This window comes from Hyaena hyaena, unplaced genomic scaffold, assembly GCF_003009895.1.
Source record: "Hyaena hyaena isolate Hyena2069 unplaced genomic scaffold, ASM300989v1 scaffold_766, whole genome shotgun sequence".
NCBI classification, from domain to species: Eukaryota; Metazoa; Chordata; class Mammalia; order Carnivora; family Hyaenidae; genus Hyaena; species Hyaena hyaena.
This window is the reverse complement of record NW_024081398.1, coordinates 222,537-245,587: the sequence shown is the minus strand read 5'-3', so window position 1 is coordinate 245,587 and position 23,051 is coordinate 222,537. Positions and strand designations below refer to the sequence as shown.

General features: G+C 45.2%; 1 protein-coding gene across 3 annotated transcripts; it reads left to right on the top strand.

Moving 5' to 3' along the window:
• The first annotated feature begins 1,660 nt into the window (after positions 1 to 1,660).
• Positions 1,661 to 21,321, top strand: LOC120221215 (T-cell surface glycoprotein CD1a-like). Of its 3 annotated transcripts, none has more exons than XM_039218487.1 (6): positions 1,661 to 1,724; positions 18,544 to 18,810; positions 19,456 to 19,734; positions 19,930 to 20,208; positions 20,541 to 20,631; positions 20,777 to 21,321. In XM_039218487.1, exons 1-6 carry the CDS (start codon positions 1,664 to 1,666, stop codon positions 20,871 to 20,873), a joined length of 1,074 nt encoding a protein of 357 aa, XP_039074418.1. In that variant the 5' UTR covers positions 1,661 to 1,663; the 3' UTR covers positions 20,874 to 21,321. The 3 variants fall into 3 exon arrangements, with proteins under 3 accessions (XP_039074418.1, XP_039074417.1, XP_039074419.1); XM_039218486.1 differs by lacking the exon at positions 1,661 to 1,724 and adding an exon at positions 17,868 to 18,033; XM_039218488.1 differs by lacking the exon at positions 1,661 to 1,724 and adding an exon at positions 17,991 to 18,055.
• Positions 21,322 to 23,051: the final 1,730 nt, after the last annotated feature.

Genomic DNA, 23,051 nt, shown 5'->3' with positions numbered 1-23,051 from the left:
TTTTCTTGCTGTACCAGTGTCATTCAATATTCACTAATGACTCAAATGAGCAAACAAATAAGAAAGACAAACAAGTAAACCCAGACTGTTAGCTGTAGAGGACACACTGCTGGCTACCAGATGGGAGGCAGGGAGGGGGATGGGTGGAGTAGGTGAAGAGGATTAGGATTACTCATATATTGATAAGCACTGGGTAATGTATCAAAGCGCTGAATCACCATATTGTACACTTGAAACTAATATAACACTGTATGTTAACTATACTGGAAATTTAAACAACAACAACAACACAACAACCAAAGTGCAGTAACTCAGGACACCAAAATGAATAGTTCGTGGTTTATGTGTTTCTCTTCCTAAATTCAACACTAAAAGTGCCTTGAATAAAGTGACCTCATTGTGAACACTGTGATCTCTTTTCTTCTTATTTTTTAAAATCTAATATTTATTTATTTTTGAGACAAATAAATCTCTGAGAGAGATAGTGCATGAGCAGGGGAGGGTCAGAGAGAGAGGGAGACACAGAATCTGAAGCAGGCTCCAGGCTCTGAGCCATCAGCACAGAGCCCGATGCAGGGCTTGAATCCATGAACTGTAAAATCATGACCTGAGCCGAAGTCAGATGCTCAACTGACTGAGCCACCCAGGCACCCCATGAACACTGTAGTTTCATGAGTGCAGCATGGTGCTCGGATCCAGGTAGGTGTTAAGTGAGTGTTTGGTGAGTGAATATGCATTAATGCAATTCGGAATGAGGGGGGATTCTTCAGATGTTTTGGTGTCCTGTGATCTCACTGACGGAGACTGATTCTCCCCTAAAAGTAATGGTGACCTGGTGGTGGTTGACGCTGTTACACAGGCAATCATGGGGAAATCTGGAAAAGCAAATAGGAGAAGGGTTAAAAGAAACCCATGGGCTCAAAATGGTGCCTTGGGCCAGACCAGTTTCCCAAACCTTGTTTAACCTAACCCAAGTGCTGTTCCAACCTGCCCCAGAAATGTAAGTCTTTCCCCATCAGTGAGGAATTCTCTGTTCATCACAAGTGAGGTCCTCTCTCACATGGACCCTCTCCATCCCCCAAGGAGGTGAGATAATTTGCATGATTAGACCTTTGTCCTCCCAATTAAGGGAAAGTGACCTTCAAATCAATCTGCTTGACTTTGTATTTCAGCACAGGCAGTGAGAAGTCAGAGATGTGAATGCAATGAGGTGGGGGAAGGCAGGGAAGGCAGTCCATGGGGAGTGACCGAAGGGCACGAGGAACAGGGTGACAGCAGGGTCCAGGGCTGGAGGCTGGGGAGTCATGAGTTTTCATGGGTTACTGTCTGGATGAGAAGAAAAGGCACAGGAGGTAGCGTCACTTTTCCATGACACACAAGCCTTGTTCCCCAGCACCTGAGTTAGGGCCTCAGGGAGCAGGATGGAGGCAGGTGACTGGGAGAAGCTGGGGACCTGAGAAGAGGGTCAGACCCAGAGGGGAAGTGAGAGTCTGAGTAGGTGTCCAGGGTTGAGGGCAGAGCCCATTTGCATTGCTGCAGAGACTCAGGGAAGCTTGTGTGCTGAGAAGGAAGTCAGAAGAGAGGAGCTGTGTGTGGGGAGGTTTGTTAGAACAGACGCCAAAGACCCACTTTCTAAGAGAAAGGATGAACATCTGCAAATAAGATGCTGTTGTTGCAACTGGTGTTGCTCATGGTTCTTGTCCCAGGTGGTGCCAGTGACGATGGTGAGGACTTTGGCCCTGGTCAGTGGGTGCAAAGTGTGCATGTGCACATATGTATACCTGTGTGTGCTCGCATGTGTCCTGTGTGTTTGTGTGGTGCACATGTGTGTCTGCATGTGTGTGTGGGTTTGCAATGTGTGTACATGTGCTCATGTGTCTGCATGTGTGTTTAAGTACGTATGAGCATATGCATATTGGTACACTTTTGTGTGTCTCTGTGTGTATCTGCATGTGTGTCCATATGTGCATTTGTGTCTGTGCATGTGGGCACTCAGGGTGTGGGTTCCCCAGGACACACATGGGGAGGGAGGGATGTCAGCCTGGTTTGTTCCTGAGCATCCCTGCCCCCAGGGCCCTGTGCTCTTCTGAACGATGGGTACGAAGCTCGGGGCTCCGGAGCAGCACGTGTCTCCTGAGAGAACTATGGCTCCCTGTCCTCCGGATTTCTGTGCCCCTCCCTGGCACCTTTCTTCTGCCTTCTCTCTCCTTCCAATACCCTCCTCTTCCTCACTCTATCTGTTCTCTTGGCACAGACTTCCAAGAGCCAATCTCATTTCGAGTTGTCCTGACAACATCTTTTTACAACCGTTCCGGGATGCAGAATCAGGGCTCTGCTTGGCTGGATGAGCTGCAGACTCATGGCTGGGACAGCAAGACTGGAGCTTTCATTTATCTGCGGCCTTGGTCCAGGGGCAACTTCAGCAACGAGGAGCTGGTGGAACAAGAAAAGACATTTCATACATTCTCCATCAGATTTCCTCTGATATTTCAAGACCATGTCAGTCAATGGCAGCTTGAATGTGAGTTGAGGTTTCTCAGGGCAGGTGGGATGGAGGTGTGTGTATCTCCTGGAATTCTTTCTTCCTCCAGGAAAAGCCTCCACTGGCTTCTGAACCTCTCGACTCCGCATCATAAAACTGACTCATACCCGTGTGTTCAGGAGGCAGAAACCAGGACCCGAATCTGAAAAGCTTCACATTTCCTGTTACTATGCCTCATCTCATTGACCTCAGGCTGTGCTCTTGTATCTCTCACTAGAGTCTTCCATGACCACCCCATTCCCTGGCCTCCAGCCAGACACTCTCCTCTCCCTACTCTGTGACTGATCCTTGAAATGTGCTTTTCTCCCCATTCAGTCCTATCAGCAACTTTTGTCTATGTGTTCCCTCTACTCACTGCTCTCCCCTCACCCTTGATGGTTTTATCACAGCTCTCCAGCAGAGCCCTTCTTTGTTCTCTGCCCACATCCTTCCCCTCTCTCCTAAAACATGTGTTCCTTCCTCAGTCATTCACCTTTCTTCTGATTCCAGTGACCACCACTTCCTCTCTGTCTGAGTGTCCACTCAAACCAAACGTTGCTCCATTCCTTCTAATACCCTTAACTTCCCCCTTTGCTTCCTGTCTTGGCTTCCACTCATCCCAATTCACCTCTTTCCGTCTCCATTTCCTGTAACTCACGTTCTCTCTTCCCAGATCCCTTTCAGGTACAGATGGCAGGAGGCTGTGATTCCCATTTTGGAGAAACATCAGTAGGCTTCATGAAGATTGCATACCGAGGATTAGATCTCGTTGAGTTCCAGAACATGTCATGGTGGCCATCTCCAAAGGGAGGAAGGAGGGCTCAGCAGGTCGGCAAACTATTCAATCAGTACCATGTGGTCAACTTAAGGATACAAGCACATATTAATGACCTCTGTCCCCGTTTCCTCTTGGGTCTTCTTGATGCAGGGAAGAAAGATCTGCAGCGACAAGGTCAGTCCTGCTCATCCCTCCAACCTTTCAGTGCACTCATAAGTTTGCACCATTTTCTCAAATTCAGTGGAGAAGGGGTTAAGAGGGAGAAGGGATAATGGAGATAGGTTTTTAGAGTAAGGAAGATGTGTGTTTCTATGCGATGTGAAGATTTTCCCTCTCAGCTGAGAATACCTGTCCTGTCTCTGCAGTGAAGCCCGAGGCCTGGCTGTCCAGTGGCCCCAGTCCCGGCCCTGGCCGTCTGCTGCTGGTGTGCCACGTCTCTGGCTTCCACCCAAAGCCAGTGTGGGTGATGTGGATGCGGGGTGAGCAGGAGCAGCCGGGCACCCAGCAAGGTGACATCCTGCCCCAGGCCGACGGGACCTGGTATCTTCAGGTCTCCTTGGATGTGGAAGCCAAGGAAGTGGCCGGCCTGTCTTGCCGAGTGAGACACAGCAGTCTAGGAGGCCAGGATGTGGTCCTCTACTGGGGTGAGAAAGCGCGGGGGCCCCGCTGGGTCAGTGGGTGGGAGGCCCTGCAGCAGAGCAGGAGAGCGAGGTGAAAAATTGGGATTCTAGGGACTCCTACCATAAAGGACAAAAATTTAGGAACCCACGAAATGGAGAGTATAGTGTGAGGATCTTACGGATGTGGGAGGAAGCAGAGGGTTTGGTGAAGGGTCCATGTCTGAGCAGTGATGGGAGAGAAGAAAGAGGAATGGTTGTTGGTGAGGCAGAGGGCGACAGGAACAAAGAGGGCCAGGAAGGTGCAGGCCAACCCGGGGTGGATGGGAAGTGACACCCTCTGTGCACCAAACCCACAGAGCAGCACCGCCCCGTGGGCTGGGCCTTCCTGGCGGTGCTGGTGCCCTTGGTGCTCCTGGCTGGTCTTGCGTTCTGGCTCTGGAAGCGCTGGTAAGTCTCTGGAGCCACCTTTCTGGTCTTTCCTAAATGTCTCCTCACTTTCCTTTCTGTGTTTAGCCCTCCTCCTCCCAGTGCCCTTCACCTTGGTGTTCTCACCTCCACCTGTTGCAGAGCAATTTCCAATTTGATCTTTCCAGGAAAACACACTAGAAACATCAGTGCACTGACCTACTTTGGAGGAAGATCCAGCAGCCCAGGGGTCAGGATCTACTTAAACCCAGCTCAGTGGTGAGGACTTGCAAGTCTCTGTGTGCAACTTTTATCTTGGTCTCTGCTCAGTGATGGGTTATCAATATGAATTAAGTGTTATTTAGTAGGATATCTTGTTCTGACCTGATTCTGGTACTTAAATCTCTAATTCATCTTAGAGTAAAATGAGATCAAACACCTCCATGGGTCATGGCATCTGGTGTCACTTCCTCAAGTAAGCCCTTCCAGATCCACAAGAGGAAGTGGTCTCTGACTGGTGTGAATTTCCACCACTTTTACCTGCACTGTGGATAACCTACACCTCACTTTTGATACTTTTTTGCCCTGCATTTATGTCCTTTTTCCCTTCTAATTCCAAGTTTCTTGAATGCAAAGTCCATGTCTTTTAAATATTTGTATCCTTGGCAAGGAGTCTCACTTGAATGGAATATGTGCTCAATAAAAATATGTGTTGATGACGAATGGGTCAAGAAGATGTGGTTCATCTCTACACTGGAATACCACATGGCAATGAGAAAGAATGAAATCTGGCCATGTGTAGCAACATGGATGGACCTTGAGGGTGTTATGCTGAGCGAAATAAGTCAGGCAGAGGACAGCTACCATTTGTTTGCACATATAGGTGGATTAGGAGGAACTTAATGGAGGTCCATGGGGGAGTAGAAGGGGAAAAATAGTTGGGGAGAGGGAGGGAGGCAAACCATGAGAGACTCTTGAATGCTGAGAACAAACTGAGGGCTGATGGGGGTGAGGGAGAGGGGAAGGGGGTGATGGGCATGGAGGAGGGCACTTGTGGGGATGAGCAGTGGGTGTTATATGGAAACCAACTTGACAATAAACTATTAAAAACATGTGTTATATTTATGCCAATTTCATAGCTTTTTTTGTTTCCTGTCATATTTGTAGTAGCTGGATTGTTGATGCTCTTCTGTTTAAAACACTTCTCACTTTGCCTGGTGACTTGACACTGCCATGGTTCCTCACTTCTGTGAGACCCTGGGGAGAACACAATTTTGCCTGCGAACATTCCTATTATTTAAATACAGACCCCTGCTGGAGTGGACCTGTGGCTCCATGTACTGTGAACACAAGGAGGAAGGGAGGACGCAGGCCCTGGCTGTTTGGGGCCCTCAGGACAGCAGCAGACATGTCATCCTGGGGTTTGTTGGAAATATAGGGTCTTGGCCTCAGCTGAGGTTCACTGAATCACAATTTGCATTTTAGCGAAAGCAGCAGGGGGTTCACAGGTGCATAAAATTTGGTGCCTGAGAGGTAGCAGCACAAGCGTGTCCCTGGAGGGAAATGAGTGGGTCCCGAAAAGAGAAGGAGAGTGTTGTGCTCAGGACTGAATGGGGGCCCAGCGAGGAGAGGGCGTACAGGGCATCCTCACTTTCGTGGCTGCTGTGTTTCAGTCGCTGAGGACACAGTTCAGCCACTGTGAGCTGTTGCTCCTTGGGGGAAATACGGGGTTCAGGTCTTTGGAGCCTCGGCTCACAACACTTGCCCACTGATGGGTACACAGCCTTGTCTCATGTGTGTTTGTGTTTAACAACACTCTAGTCAATATCTATCTCTCTATCTATCTATCTATCTCTTTATCTATTTATCTATCATCTATCTATGTGTGTGTGTGTGTATATATATATATATATATACACACATATATATACATATATATATATATATCCATCCAAATAATTATTGTATGCTCTATTTCCTTATACAGAAATACCAGCTCAGAAGTATTGACAGTTCCAAGCTTGGTTACTGTGATATCCAGTGTCTTTGGCTTTCAGCCCCAAAGCTGTGCTGCTCATGATGCTTTTAGAAACAATCTAGAAATCGTCATCAACTCATGAATCCTTATATTTAGCCCTCCCTTCCTCCCCTTCTGTGACGTCATCATAGCATGTTACCTTAACGTTTTCTGAGATTTCATAGACATCAAGAAGTTCCTTCTCCTTTTCCTAGATTTACTGCCTTGTTGATTCGTTACCACTGACCTCAAAGGCCCACAGCTCTGCATCGTGAGCCTGAGCAAGAGTTACCTGCACAGGCGTGTTGTCAGTGAAGCACATCGCACCTTCCTGTGCTTAGGAACACCAGTCAGCCCTGCAGCTCTGGCTTCAGGCCCTTTTTAAACCTTGAAATCACCAAGAGAGTACATGTAACTGTAGAAAATGTGGCACCAAATAGACTATGAAAAGGACACTTATTTACAGTTTGGGAATTAACCCGGAAAGGCAGAGCAGCAACTGGTTCAGTCTCATCAGGATCCATGTGATGGGTGACACATGCAGCTCACTCTTCCTGCCAGTATGAACATCAGGGAGCTGATGTGTTTGGTGGTTACGAATCAATGTCACTAGGTAGGTCCATTAGCACACGCAGCTTCTGTGAATAATGAAGATGGACGCTCTGTGCTTGATCGCTAAAAGATTTGACCTAAGCAAACCAGAAACTATGAGCTTTATTCCAAAAGAAAAAAAAGAAGAGGAAAGAAATAAATAGAAAAGAATAGAGGGGCACCTGGGTGGCTCAGTCGGTTAAGCGTCCGACTCTGAGTTTCAGCTTATCATAATGGTTTCATCATTTCGTGAGTTTGCGCCGACTTCAGACTCTGTGCTGATAGTGCAGAGCCTGCTTAGCATTCTCTCTCTCCCTCTCTCTTCTCCCCCTCTCACGCTGTCTGTTTCAAAATAAAGAAATAAAACTTTAAAAAATTAAAAAGAAAAGAAAAATAGAGGAAAACAAGTAAACAAACCAAAAGAAACAGTTGGCTGTAGGCTCCTGGGACTGGCGGCCGGAGGAGAGGCTGCCTGCTTGGCTCAGTGTCTGTCTTCCTCCACTAGATAAGCAGTTGCGGGCACAGAGGGGCGGCATTTGGGGCAAGCGGGCCCTGTCTACACTGGGGGCCACTGTGCTGCTCTCCGAAGTCCCACTGCGTTCATGTTGGGGAGAAGAATGGCGGCACCCCAATCTCTCCTCCCCCGACTGGGTGTCCCAAACCACGTTTGTTCAGGTGGGCCTCACAGAGTACAGTCATTTTGCCCTGCTCCCCAGGTCTCCTGTGCCTTCTAGGGTTCCCATGGCCGTCTGTGTGCTTACCTGGGGGTGAGGAGGAAGTGGCTCCTGCCAGCTCCTTTATTCCTGGAAGAGTCACCCGTCTCTGTCCCTGTGGGACATGCTCTGAGATTAGTAAATACGTCTCCCTCCCAGATGCCCCAGGTGTATTTCCACTCCAGCTTCTATGCTCTAACTCTGTGGAGCTGTTTGTAGTGCCATTTCCTTAAGAGCAGGGGCACTCAGTTTCCTCTTGATCCGCTTCTCCCCCTGACCCCCCCCCCGCCTCACCCCGCTGTCCCAGAACTGATCCTGCTGACTTTTTATGTTCCAAGTGTTAAGCCCCACAAAGTGTAACAACTCCAGAAATTATGCCCCTCTGGTTTTCAAAGTCAAATGATTGGGAATTTTTCTTCCCCATGTTGGCTCCAGGATGAGTCTGTTTCTATCCTTTATCAGTGCCTCTGCATCCCTTCTGCCTGCGGACTCTAGACATCCCGTGTGTCCCTTGGATTCCCTACCTCGTCTCCACCTATCCTTCCCTGTTCAATATAACCTCCATGGACAGTTAGTTCTGCCACTCTTTGAGTCATTTTCTAGGTTCCTTAAACCGACACGGGTGTTATCTAGTTGGGAAGAAGCTATCTCAGGGTCTTCCAGAGTGCCATTTTCCCTAAAACTGCATGTGCTGAGTTTTATTGTAATGAACAGACTCTACCCAACAGCATGACTGCTTACAACAATATTTTCTTCTTTTTGTTAGTTTATTTATCTTATTTTGAGAGAGGCAGAGACTGTAGGCAGGGAAGGAGCAGACGGAGAGAGGGAAAGAGAGAGAATTCCAAACAGGCTCAATTCCGAGCAGGGCTCGAACTGAAATAATATTTTTTAAAGTGGTGGCTCTTAACTGATATTTGCCCAAGTAGAATTGTGACTTCATTGGTGATTTTAAGGTGTTAGATATACATCTCTTTTGTCAAGGATCTTTAATATGTAGGACAAGGCCGACAAGTGATAGGTGCTCAGTGAGTATTTCTGAATGATTGAATAATTAGGTCCTGGCATACAATTATTCTTAAAAATTATGGGGGCACCTGGGTGGCTCAGCTGGTTGGGAGTCTGACTTTGGCTCAGGACATGATTTCATGGTCTGTGAGTTTGAGCCCCACTTAGGGCTCTGTGCTGATGGCTCAGAGCCTGGAGCCTGCTTCGGATTGTGTCTCCCTCTCTCTCTCTTCCTATCCCACTCATGCTCTGTCTCTGTCTCTCTCTCTTAAAAAAATATGGAAGTTTTCAATGTAAATTTTTTTTAGTATCAGAAAGGATAAGTTATAATCTTGTTTGAGGAAATGAGAATCTTACACAATTTTCTTTAGAATAAGCCATATGTTAATAATCATGAAGTTCACCCAGAAGGTCCTACTGTAAATCTCCTATTACTTGTATTAAGAAACTATGAGAATTTGTAACCCATGGAGTTAAGAGTGTTCTGGAATCATGTTTCCAGATTCTTTTCTTAGTATTCCTCTTAGAATGTTCCATGCTTGTCTTATCATGAACCGGCCTGTGGTAGACATGTTGAACCACTTTCACGGTGTTCTAGAGTTTTTACAGGTTCTTGAATGTTTGTTTGTGCTTGGTATCATCTGGATAATGTGTTTGGGCCATGTGTCTTGTTATTTCTTGGTTGATCAGTAAACAGATATAATCTCAGGCTAATTTAAGGAAGAACATAGATTTGGGGAATGTTTTGATTGTAACATTGAAAAAACTCCATTGAAAAAACTCCACACTCCTTTTTTTATTATTTTTTTAGATTTTTATAGTTTATTGTCAAGTCAGTTTCCATATAACACCCAATGCTCCTCCCCACAAGTGCCCTCCTCCATGTCCATCACCCCCCTTCCCCTATCCCCCACCCCCATGATCCCTCAGTTTGTTCTCAGTATTCAGGAGTCTCTCATGGTTTGCCTTTATCCCTCTCCCCAACTATTTTTTCCCCTTCTCCTCCCCCATGGTTCTCTGTTAAGTTCCTCCTAATCCTCCTATACGTGCAAACATATGGCATCTTTCCTTCTCTGCCTAAGTTATTTCACTCAGCATAACACCCTTGAGATCCATCCTTACATTCGTTGCTACAAATGGCCAGATTTCACTCTTTCTCATTATCATGTAGTATTCCATTGTATAGATAAACCACATTTTCTTGATCTGTTCATCAGTTGATGGACATTTAGGCTCTTTCCATGATTTGGCTATTGTTGAAAGTGTTGCTATGAAAAAACCCACACACCTAAGACTCAAGACTTCAAAAAGCTGGATGATCAAAATCACTTCTTCTTCTTCTTCCTTTTTTTTTTTTTTTGCTTTATTCACAAATGAAATTATTTTATTAATAGAAAGTTTTGAAGAGCCAAGAAAAAAGCTACTAGCACTCACAAGTGCTCATGACATAAGGTTAATATACACAGGTCAATTATGTTTCTATACAATGGGATGAACAATTAGAAAAAATTAGAAAACAAAGAAAAGAAAATTAGAAATGTGTTTCTAGCCCATTTTGATCTCAGGCTATAAACATGGATGAACCTTGAGGGTGTTATGCTGAGCGAAATAAGTCAGGCAGAAAAGGACAAATATCATATGTTTGCACGTATAGGAGGATTAGGAGGAACCTAACGGAAGACCATGGGGGAGAAGAAGGGAAGAAATGGTGGGGGAAAGGGAGAGAGGCAAACCATGAGAGACTCTTGAATGCTGAGAACAAACTGAGGACTCATGGGTGTGGGGGGGGAGGGGAGATGGGCATGGAGGAGGGCACTTGTGGGGATGAGCAGTGGGTGTTATATGGAAACCAACTTGACAATAAACTATTTGTAAAAAAAAAAATGTGTTTATAGCAATCAATTCTTGAATCCATTATCATGAGGGGGAATAAAGCAAGTCGACTGGCCGCAATGTGCCCTCTCTCACCCCCAGGTGGGATGTGTATGATATTCCTTGGGCACTCCTGGTTGTCCAAGAACAAAGGAAAAGGGGGAAAACAAATGGTTGACTGATAGAGATCACAGTCCTGCAAGACATGAGTCTCCATTAGTTTGCAAATATATAATCAGTCTCTCCACAGGGTCCACACCAGCTCTTCCTGCCCAGAGTCCTGTCCCTTTCCCTTAATAAAATCACCTTTTTGCACCAAAGATGTCTTCAAGAATTCTTTCTTGGCCATTGGCTCTGAACCGCAACAACAGCACACCATAACCCCCACAACATCATCACATTACAGAGCTGAGTATCAGGGGAGCTTGTTAACCCCAACCTGGGAAAATACAGATGCCTCCAAGGATATGGCATGCAAACCCTTGCTTACATAGGACAGATGTCAGAGGCTCTATAAACCAGAAAGAATAATTCAGCTACAAATGTTAACAAATGACTGAAGGCTAGCATGAGGCACAGAAATTTACTATATCTCTAGGCGTTTTCCATCGACCTGACCAGGGGCTCCTGATAGGCTGAAGTCCAGGATACACACCAGAGAACTGTTTTCTGGTAGTACAAGCCTGAGGACTCACAGCAGCTCCCTCCTGTGAAGGGCAGGAAGGCCACACAGAAAGGAACCTTACCTGGGTGTGGGAGGGGCAGAGAGCCCCACTGCCTCAGGGCACAGGGAGCCACACTGCAACTGGAGGGAAGGGCCAGTGCGGGAAGGACAGGAACATGCCTTATCCCAGACTAAGAGGCTCCGGCTGCTGAGGGAAAGGGGGGAACACTCAGAAGGGCCCAGTCCCAAAGTTGAAACACAAAGCACCTGGCTGAGGAGGAGACTAGACCAGAGCAGAGGTAGTGCCGCCCTCCACACCCCCCACCCGTCCCGTTTTGTCCCAAGCAGGCAGCCTGCAGGGTACCAAGAGCAGCTCCTGCTGGTGGAGGATGAAGATACATCCCCTTGAGCCACATCCTGGTAGAAAAAGAAAATCACAGACCCAAAATGACGTCATAAATGGAGTTTCCACACTGGGGCTTCATACCTAGGTGAACGAATTTCAACCTCTCCAGAAACGTAGCCTTAACCAGTTGTCACCAGTAAATTTTTCTCTCCATAGAGTTAACGAGTCTGTCACCTGGTTTCTCTCCAGCCCCTAAAGGCAGATGAGATCATGTGCATGATAAGACCCCCTGCTCTTCCCCCAAGAAAGCAGGCCTGACTCCTGGAACAACTGTTCTCATTTGCTAAGAACCCCTGGCCCCACCCTCCCTGTATAAAAACCTTGCATTTGTACAACTTCTCAGCATGCCCACCTGCATGCCAGATGTGGTGATGCTTGATTCATGGATCATTTAATAAAGCAATTATTGCTCAAATTTATGAGGTTAAAATTTCTCATTTCACAGTTCTAAAGTTTGCATCTGCATGATTAAATGTAGCTCAGAGGATGAGATTATTCATTATATCTTAAATATCTGGACACACACCAGCTTCTCATACCTTTTGGAACCACTCTTAGAGAATATGTTTACCATACATATAGGAAAAGCTAAGTAACTTATGAATAAATGAATGATAGAATGTCTGAATGAAGAATAAATGAATGAATAGATGTATTATGTTGGGAAGAAATTCATGGAAAATATCCTGCATTTTGAGTATTTAATGTCATTGTCATGACTTTCCTGGTTCATAAAGGCTGGTGCATCTTCTCCTTTCACCTTTTGGAAAAACCCTGGGGTAATGTTTACAGGCTACTTATGCAGAAGCAGAATGAGCCTTTGATTCCTGACCAGTGGTTTGTTAGAAATTCATGAAAATACCCAGGATAGGGATTGAGCCAGATGTCAGGGTTAACAAAGCCAGACGGGGTAAGAGTGTGAGAGATGAGGATACATGAAGAAAAAGGCAATCATCAAAAGAAGAAATAGAGGAATATTTTCAAGAATTGAGGGAAAGGAAGAGGGAAGTAAGGAGCTCAACCCAAGGAGGTCCACAACACAATACCTATTTTTTGAAATGGCAAAGTAGTGATAAAGGTGACTTTAAAAATTCTTTTTAATGTTTCATTTATTTTTGAGAGTGAGAGAGAGACAGTGTGAGCAGTGGAGGGTCAGAGAGAGAGGGAGACACAGAATCAGAAGCAAGCTCTGAGCTGTCAGCACAGAGCCCGATGTGGGGCTCGAACCTATGAACCATGAAATCATGACCTGAGCCGAAGTAGGACGCTTAACTGACTGAGCCACCCAGACGCCCCGTAAAGGTGACTTTTAAAAGTAGCGAGAGAAAAGAGGATACTTATGCACAGGGGAAGGCCATAAGGCTATCAGTTGATTTTTCAGCAGAAACTGTGCAGACCAGAAGAGAGTGACAAGACATACTTGAGTTCTGAAAGGACAAAAATCAGTAGCCAAGATTCCTGTACTCAGCAACACTACCATTCGGAATAGAAGGAGAGATAAAGAGTTTCCCAGGCAAACAAAAATTTAAGGAATTAATGACCACTAAACCAACCCTACAAGAAATGTTAAAGAAGGTTTTAGTGGAAGGGAAAGGAAAGACCAAAAGGAAAAGAAGCACAAAAGCAGCAAAAATAAGTATATCATAAAAAACAGTCAAGGTACTCAAAAAATAAATGCATATTAAGTATGACTTCATATACCTAAAAGGGAGGCAGGGGAGAAAAATAAAGAATGAATTCAAAGTTATGTGACCAATAAGTTCATGTTCAGTGTATATACAGAACCTGTAATAACAAAGTGAATGATGTCTGCTCATGCCAGGGTCTTGATGATCCCATTTTGTTCCTTCTACCTGCTGTAGTTCCTTCTCTTGCTCCTCCTTTTCCTTGCTCTTTCCTCTTCTTGGAATTTTCCTTTAATTCCTTTTTGTCAAGTGTCTGTCTACAGATGGATGAATAAAGAAAATGTGATATATACATACAATGGGATATTATTTAGCCTCAAAAAAAGAACTATGGTCTTTATGATAACATGGCTGAAACCTGAAGATATTATGCTAAGTGAAACAAGCTAGTCCCAGAGAGACAAACACTGTGTGATTTAAATAATATGAGTTATCTCAAATAATGGAACTCATAGAAGCAGAGAGTAGCAGTTGCCAGAGGTTTGATTGTGGGTAATTGGGAAGTTGTTATTCAAAAGATAGAAAGTTTCAGTTATGTTAGTTGAATAAGTTCTAGAGATGTCCTGTAAAACATAGTGCCTATAGGTAATAAAACCATATTGTGTGCTACAAGATTTGTTAAGAGAGTAGATTTCTGTTAAGTCCTTTTACCACAATACATATGAAACAAAATAAAGGGACATAAGGAAATTCATCAGCCTTTTGGAATTGTTTATTATCTTGGTTGTAGTGATATCATAAATGTTTCCTATGTCTGAAGTCATCAAATTGTACATGTTCAATTTGTATAGTTTTCTATATATTAGTTTCACCTCAATGTAGCTGTTAAAAAATTAATAGTAGGTATGCAAACAATAAAGGGAAAAGAATCTAACTATATCATGAAGGAAACCTAACTAACCATGAGAGAAAAGAGAAAGAGGAGAAAGGAACAGAGAATACCAAAACAACCATATAACAAGTAAAAAAATGGCAATAAGTCATACCTATCAGCCAATGCATTGAATGCAAGTGTAACAAATGCTCTAATCAAAAGACATACTGTGATGACATGGATAAGAAAAGCAAGTCTTATCTCTATGCTGCCTATAAGAGACTCATTTCAGACATAAAGACACATGAAAATTCGAAGTGAAGTGGTGAAGAGGCATATATGAAGCAAATGGATGTGAAATGAAAGCTAGGGTGGCAATACTTGTATCAGCCAAAATAGACTTTAAAAGAAAGACTGTACCAAAGAGAAGAAAGACACTATATAAAAATAAATGGAACAATCTAACAAGAAGATATAATAATTGTAAATATTTATGCACCCTACAAGGAAGGACCCAAATATATAAAGCAGCTAATAAGAAAAATAAAGGAAGAAACTGATAGTAACACAATAGTAGGGGATTTTAAGAACACACTTACACTGATAGACAGAATATCCAAGCAGAAAATCAACAATGAAACACTGGCTGTGAATGACATTGAGACAAAGAGATTTAAGTACAAGAAATGGATAGATTCCTAGAAATGCATAACTTCCCAAAAACAAAGTGGGAAGAAATAGAAAATTTGAACAGACCAATTGCCCACAGTGAAACTGATCAGTACGGACAAAATTCCTGACAAAAAAAGTTCAGGGCCAGAAATCTTCACAGGAGAATTCTACCAAAAATTTAAAGAATAAATAATACCTATTCTTCTCAAACAATCCCACAAAATAGGAGAGGAAAGGAAAGCTTCCAAATTCATTCTAGGAGGCCAGTGTTACCCTGATACCACAAGCACACAAAGACACTACAAAAAGACAGGACAGCAGGCCAATGCTTCTGATGAACAAAGATGCAAAAATTCTCAACAAACATCAGCAGGCTGGATGATTTAAAAAAAATCATTCATCATGACAAAGTGGAATTTATTCCTGAGAATCAAGTGTCGTTCAATATTTGCAAATCAATCAATGTGACATATATTACATCAATGAGAGAAAGGATTAAAACTATGATCATTTCAATAGATGTAAAAAAATAATCTGACATAGTACAACATTCATTGATGATAAAATACCCTAACAAAATAGATTTAGAAACATAAATCAATATAATAAAGTTCATATATATTTTTTAAAAACACAGCTATCATCATTCTCAATAGTGAAAAATTGAAAGCATTTCCCCAAAAGTCAGAAAGCACTAAAAATAATAACATACCCAGGAACACACTTAACCAAAGGGAAAGACTTGTATTCTGAAAACTATAAAACATTGATTACAATTGTGGAAGGTGACAAAAAGAAATGGAAAGACATTACATGCTGATGAGCTGGAAGAACCAATATTGTTAACATGTGCATACTATACTATCCAAAGCAATCTACAGATTTAATGCAATGCCCATCAAAATACCAACAGCCTTTTTTTTTTTTTAAATGTTTTATTTATTTCTAGGAGAGAGAGAGAGAGAGACAGCGTGAGCAGAGGAGGGTCAGAGAGAGAGGGAGTCACAGACTGAAACAGGTTCCAGGCTCTGAGCTGTCAGCACAGAGCCTGACGCGGGGCTCGAACCCATGAACCGCGAGATCATGACCTAAGCGAAAGTCGGACGCTTAACCGACTAAGCCACCCAGGTGCCCCCCAACAGCCTTTTTATTCGCAGAACTAGAGCAAACATTCATAAATTTTATGGAACCACAAAGGATTCTGAAGGGCCAAAACAATCTTGAAAAAGAGAAACAAAGCTGGAGTTATCACTATTCCAAATTTCAAGTTACACTACAAAGCTGTAGTAATCAAAACATATGGCACAGGCACAAAAGTAGACACAGAACAATGGGAGAGAGCAAAGAGCCCAGGAATAAAACCACGATTTTATGCTCAGTTAATCTTTGACAAAGGAGGCTAGAATATTCGATGGGAAATAGAAAGTCTCTTTAAGAATAGTGATTGGGAAACTGGGCAGGAACATGTAAAAGAAAGAAACTGGACCACTTTTTTTTTTTTTTTAAATGTTTTATTTATTTCTAGAGAGAGAGAGAGAGACAGCGTGAGCAGGGGAGGGTCAGAGAGAGAGGGAGTCACAGACCGAAACAGGCTCCAGGCTCTGAGCTGGCAGTCAGCACAGAGCCCAACGCGGGGCCCGAACCCACCAACCGCGAGATCATGACCTAAGCGAAAGTCGGACGCTTAACCGACTAAGCCTCCCAGGCGCCCCTATATATATATTTCTGAGAGAGAGACAACATGAGCAGGGGAGGGTGAGAGAGAGAGAGACACAGAATCTGAAACAGGCTTCAGGCTCTGAGCAAACTGTCAGTACAGAGCCCGATGTGGGACTTGAATCCATGAACTGTAAGATCATGACCTGAGCTGAAGTCGGACACTTAACCGACTGAGCCACCCAGGGGTCCCTCCTTCATTCATTTTTTAACAATTGTAGCTGAATTATACTTTCTGGCTTATAAAGTGTCGGGGATCTGTCTCAAGTAAGTGAGGGTTTGAATCCCTTATTTCCTTGGAGGAGTCTAGAGTATTTCTCTAGATTTTGGATTAACATATTGCTCTGATCCTTCAGCTCTGGTGGATTCCAAGAAGTGATTTTGATCATCCAACTTGTCAAATCTTAAGTGTGGGAGTGATCTCTTTCTAATGTTCTATGTTTCAGTCTGAACTTTCCAAAAATACTATCTTTCTCTCAACAGCCTGAGGTTATTTCAGTTTACTGGTCATCCAAGAAATAACAAGACAGATAGCCCAAACACATTATCCAGATGATATAAAGCACAAATACTTAAAGAGACTTTAATCAGTTAAGAACTCCATGGAAGTAGAAAGTCAGGTCAACTCTCCAAACCTAACCTAAGTGCAGTCTGATCTCTCCCAGATATGTAAGTCATTATCTATCAGTGAAGAATTCTCTGTTTATCACAATTGAGGTCCATGTCACATGGGCCCTCTCCATTCCCCAAGAGGGGAGTCATCTGCATGTTTAGACCCCTTTCCTCAATTAAAAGAATAGCTGGGGAGAGGGAGGGAGACAAACCATGAGAGACTCTTGAATGCTGAGAACAAACTGAGGACTGATGGTTGTGGGGCAATGGGAGGGGTGATGTGCATCGAGGAAGTCACTTGTGGGGATGAGCACTGGGTGTTGTTGGAAACCAACTTGACAATAAACTATGTATTTTAAAAAAAAAAGAAGGTGACCTTCAAATTGATCTGGTTGATTTTGAATTTTAATGCAAATAGTGGGGAGTCAGAAATGTGAATAGGCTGGGGTTGGGGGGAAACAAGGAAGAAAGTCCATGGGGAGTGATCCAAGGGCATAAGGGACAGTGTGACAGCAGGGTCCAGGGTTTTCATGGGCTATTGTCTGGATGAGGAGAAAAGGCACGGGAGGTAGGGTCACTTTTTCATGACACACAAGCCTTGTTCCCCAGAACACGAGTTAGGGCCTGGGGAGCAGGATGGAGGTAGGTGACTGGGAGAAGCTGGGGGACTGAGAAGAGGGTCAGACCCAGAGGGGAAGTGAGAGTCTGAGTAGGTGTCCAAGGTTGAGGGCGGAGCCCATTTGCATTGCTGCAGAGACTCAGGGAAGCTTGTGTGCTGAGAAGGAAGTCAGAAGAGAGGAGCCGTGTGTGGGGAGGTTTGTTAGAACAGACGCCAAAGACCCACTTTCTGAGAGAAAGAAAGAACATCTGCAAATAAGATGCTATTGTTGCAACTGGTGTTGCTCACGGTTCTTGTCCCAGATGGTGACAGTGACGATGGTGAGGACTGTGGCCCTGCCCGGTGGGTGCACGAGTGTGTGTGTCTACATGTGTGTGATGTGTATCATGTGTGCATGTATATTGTTGTGTACATGTGTGCATGTGTGTATGAGTATGTGTGTATAGGTGCTTGTGTTTTTCTCTGTATGTATCTGCTTGTATGTGTCTGTATGTCTGTGTTTACATATATGTTTATGTGCATGCCTATGTGTGTAACTCTGAGTGTGTGTGTACATGTGTGCATTTGTGTCTCTGCATGTGGGCTCACCAACACAAACATGGGGAGGGACAGATGTCAGCCTGGTTTGTTCCTGAGCATCCCTGCCCCTGGGCCCTGTGTCTTCTGAATGATGGGTACGAAGCTCGGGGCTCTGGCGCAGCACGTGCCTCCTGAGAGCACTATGGCGCTCTGCCCTCGAGATTTCGGTGCCCCTCCCTGGCATCTTTTGCTGATTCTCTCTCCTTCCCAATGCCCTCCTCTTCCTCAGTCTATCTGTTCTTTTGGCACAGACTTCCAGGAGCCGAAATCCTTCCAAGTCATCCTGACCTCATCCTTTTACAACCGTTCCTGGACACAGAATCAGGGCTCAGCTTGGCTGGGTGAGCTGCAGACTCATGGCTGGGACAGCAAGACTGGTGCTTTCATTTACCTGCAGCCTTGGTCCAGGGGCAACTTCAGCAACGAGGCCTTAATGGAACTGGAAATGTTCTTCTATTCAAACTCCATTGACTTTCTTCAAGTGTTTCAGGACCACGTCAGTCAATGGCAGCTTGAATGTGAGTTCGGGTTCCTCAGGGCAGGTGGGACGGAGGTAGTTGGTGCGTATGTCTCCTTCAGTTCCTTCTTCCTCCTGGAAAGAGCCTCCGCTGGCTTCTGAACCTCATATCTCCCGATTGTAAAACTGAATCACACCCGTCTGTTCAGGGGGCAGTGGCCAGACTCTGATTATTGAAAAGTTTTACATCTTCTGCTACTTCCCTCTTCTCACTGACCTCAGGCTGTGCTCTGACCACTCTGATCCCTGGCCTCCAGCTGGGCACCTTTCTCTCCCTCATTCGGTGACTGATCCTTGAAATGTGCTTATCTCCCTGTTCAATCCCCTCAATGACCTCTCTGTGTGTTCCCTGTACCCACTGCTTTGCCCTCACCCTAGATGATTTTAACCCAGCTCTCCAGTGGAGACCTTCCCTGCCCCCTTCCCCCACCCTTCCGGTCATTCCTCCAACATGCGTTCCTTCCACAGTCATTCACCTCCCCTCTGCTCCCAGCAACCGCCACTTCCTCCCACTCAAACCAAACTTTGCTTGATTCCTTCCAATGCCTTCAACTTCTCCTTCTCCTTCCTCCATGCATGGCTTCCACTCACCTCATTTCATCACTTTCCCTCTTCCTTTCCTGTATCTCACAATCTCTCTTCTCAGATCCCTTTCAGGTACAGCTGGCAGGAGGCTGTGAGCTGCAATTTGGAATAGTATCAGCAAGATTTTTAGAGATTGCATATCAAGGATCAGGTCTCATGAGCTTCCAGGACATGTCATGGTTTCCATCTCCAAAGGAAGGAAGGAGGGCTCAGCAAGTCTGCTCACTATTCAATCAATTCTATGTGGTTAAAGAAGCTATACACAGAATTTTAAGTGACATCTGCCCCCATTTCCTCTTGGGTCTTCTTGATGCAGGGAAGGCATATCTGCATCGACAAGGTCAGTCCTTCTCTCAATCTCCAAGCATTCTCTCCCTGCACCATAAATTTGGACCATTTCTCAAATTCAGAGTGAGGGGAATCCAAGAGGGAGGGGGATGATGGTGACAGGTTTCTAAGATAGAGAGATGTGTGTATCTCAACTGATGTGAAGATCTTCCTTCTCAGTCTGAGAATACCTGTCCTGTCTCTGCAGTGAGGCCAGAGGCCTGGCTGTCCAGCGGCCCCAGTCCCGGCCCTGGCCGTCTGCTGCTGGTGTGTCATGTCTCCTGCTTCTACCCAAAGCCAGTGTGGGTGATGTGGATGCGGGGTGAGCAGGAGCAGCCGGGCACCCAGCAAGGTGACATCCTGCCTCAGGCCGACGGGACCTGGTATCTTCAGGTCTCCTTGGATGTGGAAGCCAAGGAAGTGGCCGGCCTGTCTTGCCGAGTGAGACACAGCAGTCTAGGAGGCCAGGACTTGGTCCTCTACTGGGGTGAGAAAGTGCGGGGGCCCTGCTGGGTCAGTGGGTGGGAGGCCCTGCAGCAGAGCAGGAGAGCGAGGTGAAAAATTGGGATTCTAGGGACTCCTACCATAAAGGACAAAAATTTAGGAACCCACGAAATGGAGAGTATAGTGTGAGGATCTTACGGATGTGGGAGGAAGCAGAGGGTTTGGTGAAGGGTCCATGTCTGAGCAGAGATGGGAGAGAAGAAAGAGGAAGGGTGGCTGGTGAGGCAGAGGGCGACAGGAACAAAGAGGGCCAGGAAGGTGCAGGCCAACCCGGGGTGGTTGGGAAGTGACACCCTCTGTGCACCAAACCCACAGAGCAGCACCGCCCCGTGGGCTGGGCCTTCCTGGCGGTGATGGTGCCCTTGGTGCTTCTGGCTGGTCTTGCCTTCTGGGTCCGGAAGTGCTGGTAAGTCTCTGGAGCCACCTTCCTGCTCTTTCCCAAGTGTCTTCCCACGTTCCTTCTGTTCCTCAGCCTTCCTCCTCCCAGTGCTCGTCCCCCCGCAGTCCTCACCTCCGTCTACTCCAGAACATTTACAATCTGTTCCTCCCAGGAAATCACACTGGAGACCTCAGCACCCTGGCCTCCCTGTGGAGAGAGATCCCAGCAGCCCAGGCTCCAGCACATACTTAAACCCAGTTCATTGGTGATGGACTTGCAAGTCTCTGTGTGCAACTTTTGTCTTTCCTTTCTGCTCCACGATCAGCTGTCAATATAAGCTGAGTATAATTTGGTGGGCCTTGTTGATCTAACCTGATTCTTAGACTTAAATCTCTACATTTTCTCAAAGTAAAATGAAATCTGAGTACCTCACTGGGTCACAGGCATCAGATGTCACTTGCTCCAGGGAGCCCTCCCTTATTTACAGCTGGAAGCAGTCTCTGCCTGCTGAGAATTTCCAGTGCCCACAGTTTGTCTTTGGAAAATGTATGACTCACTTCCCAACCCTTATTGTCCCCAGTTAGGTCCCTTTTCCCTTCTAATTCTTAGGCCTCTTGAGAGTGAAGTCCATGTCTTTTTAATATTTGTATCCTTGGCAAGGAATCTCAGTTGAATGGAATATGTTCTCAATAAAAATTTGTGTTGCGTTTATGTCAATATCATAGTTTTTCTTCTTTTTCTTTTGCTCCCTGTCGTGTTTGTAGTAGTTGAGATCTTTCATGCTCTTCCTGTTACAAGTCTTCTCTCACTTTGCCTGGAGACTGGACCCTGGGCCCTGGCATGGTCACTTGGTCACATCTCTGATCCCTTGGGGAGAACATAGTTTTGCCTGTGAACAGTCCTATTATTTAAATACAGACCCTGCTGGAGCGGACCTGTGGCTCCATGTACTGTGAACACAAGGAGGAAGGGAGGACGCAGGCCCTGGCTGTTTGGGGCCCTCAGGACAGCAGCAGACATGTCATCCTGGGGCTTGTTGGAAATATAGGGTCTTGGCCTCAGCTGAGGTTCACGGAATCACAATTTGCATTTTAGCAAAAGCAGCAGGGGGTTCACAGGTGCATAAAATTTGGTGCCTGAGAGGTAGCAGCGCAAGTGTGTCCCTGGAGGGAAATGAGTGGGTCCCGAAAAGAGAAGTAGAGTGTTGTGCTCAGGACTGAATGGGGGCCCAGCAAGGAGAGGGCGTACAGGGCATCCTCACTTTCGTGGCTGCTGTGTTTCAGTCGCTGAGGACACAGTTCAGCCACTGTGAGCTGTTGCTCCTGGGGGGAAATACAGGGTTCAGGTCTTTGGAGCCTCGGCTCACAACACTTGCCCACTGATGGGTACACAACCTTGTCTCATGTGTGTTTGTGTTTAAATATGGCTTAGTCATATACATATATTTCCAAGTAATTGATTGTATGCTCTATTTCCCTATACTAAAATACTAGCTTAGAAGTATGTGACATTTCCAGGCTTGGTTACTGTGACATCCAGTGTCTTTGGCGTTTAGCCCAAAGTTGTGGTGCCCATGATGCTTTAGAAACAAACTAGAAATGATCATCATTTCATGAATCCACGAATATAGCTTCCTTTCCCCTTTTCTCTAGTGTCATCATAGTATCCTAGATGTGACTTTAGTACTTTTAGAGTGTATCCACATGGACATCACAAATTTTCTGTTCTTTTTCCTGGCTTATTGTATTATTGGTTCATTACCACTGACCTCATGGCCCACAGCTCTGTCTTGTGAGCCTGAGAGATCCTTACCTGAACAGGAGTTTTGTCTGTGAGGCACACCTCACGTTCTTGTGCTTAGGACCACCAGACCTCCCCGCAGCTCTAGGCTTCAGGGCCATGTTAAACACAAGACCACCAAGAAAGAGTATATAAATGCAGGACACGTGGCACCAAGTGGACCATGAACAGAATACGTGTTTACAGTGTAGGAAGTCACACAGGAAGGCAGAATGGTATCTGGTTCAGCCTCACCAGGGAATGCAATGCGTGTGTGACACATGTCAGCCACTCTATGTGTCCATGGACAGCAATTAGCACATGTGTCTGGGGTCACAAATCAATGTCAGTAGGTAGACCAATCTGCACAGACTCCGTGAAAAATGAACATGGACCTTTGTGACTTATGACCCAAAGGCAGTGGAAACATCCAGGGATAGATGTCAGTTACTGTAGATTTCATTAATTCACTCAACAAACTTTACTCAAGCCCTGACCATGCAGCAGGGACATTTGGAGTGTAAAATAGTGAGAAGAAAAATATCATCATAGCCTTTGGGGTATGAAAATTTTGTTTTCCTGATTCTTTTTTAGGTTTTCATTGCTGTTTCTATCTAGTTTCTTAGTACAGGAAGCTATTTGTGTTCAATGGGGAAAGGGACTTAGTT

Coding starts and splice junctions, on each gene's coding strand:
- LOC120221215 (XM_039218487.1), top strand. CDS start 1,664: ATGCTGTTGTTGCAACTGGTGTTGCTCATGGTTCTTGTCCCAGGTGGT. Junction 1,725..18,543: donor AGGTGGTGCCAGTGACGATG/GTGAGGACTTTG, acceptor CTTTTGGCACAG/ACTTCCAGGAGCCGAAATCC. Junction 20,209..20,540: donor GGACTTGGTCCTCTACTGGG/GTGAGAAAGTGC, acceptor CCAAACCCACAG/AGCAGCACCGCCCCGTGGGC.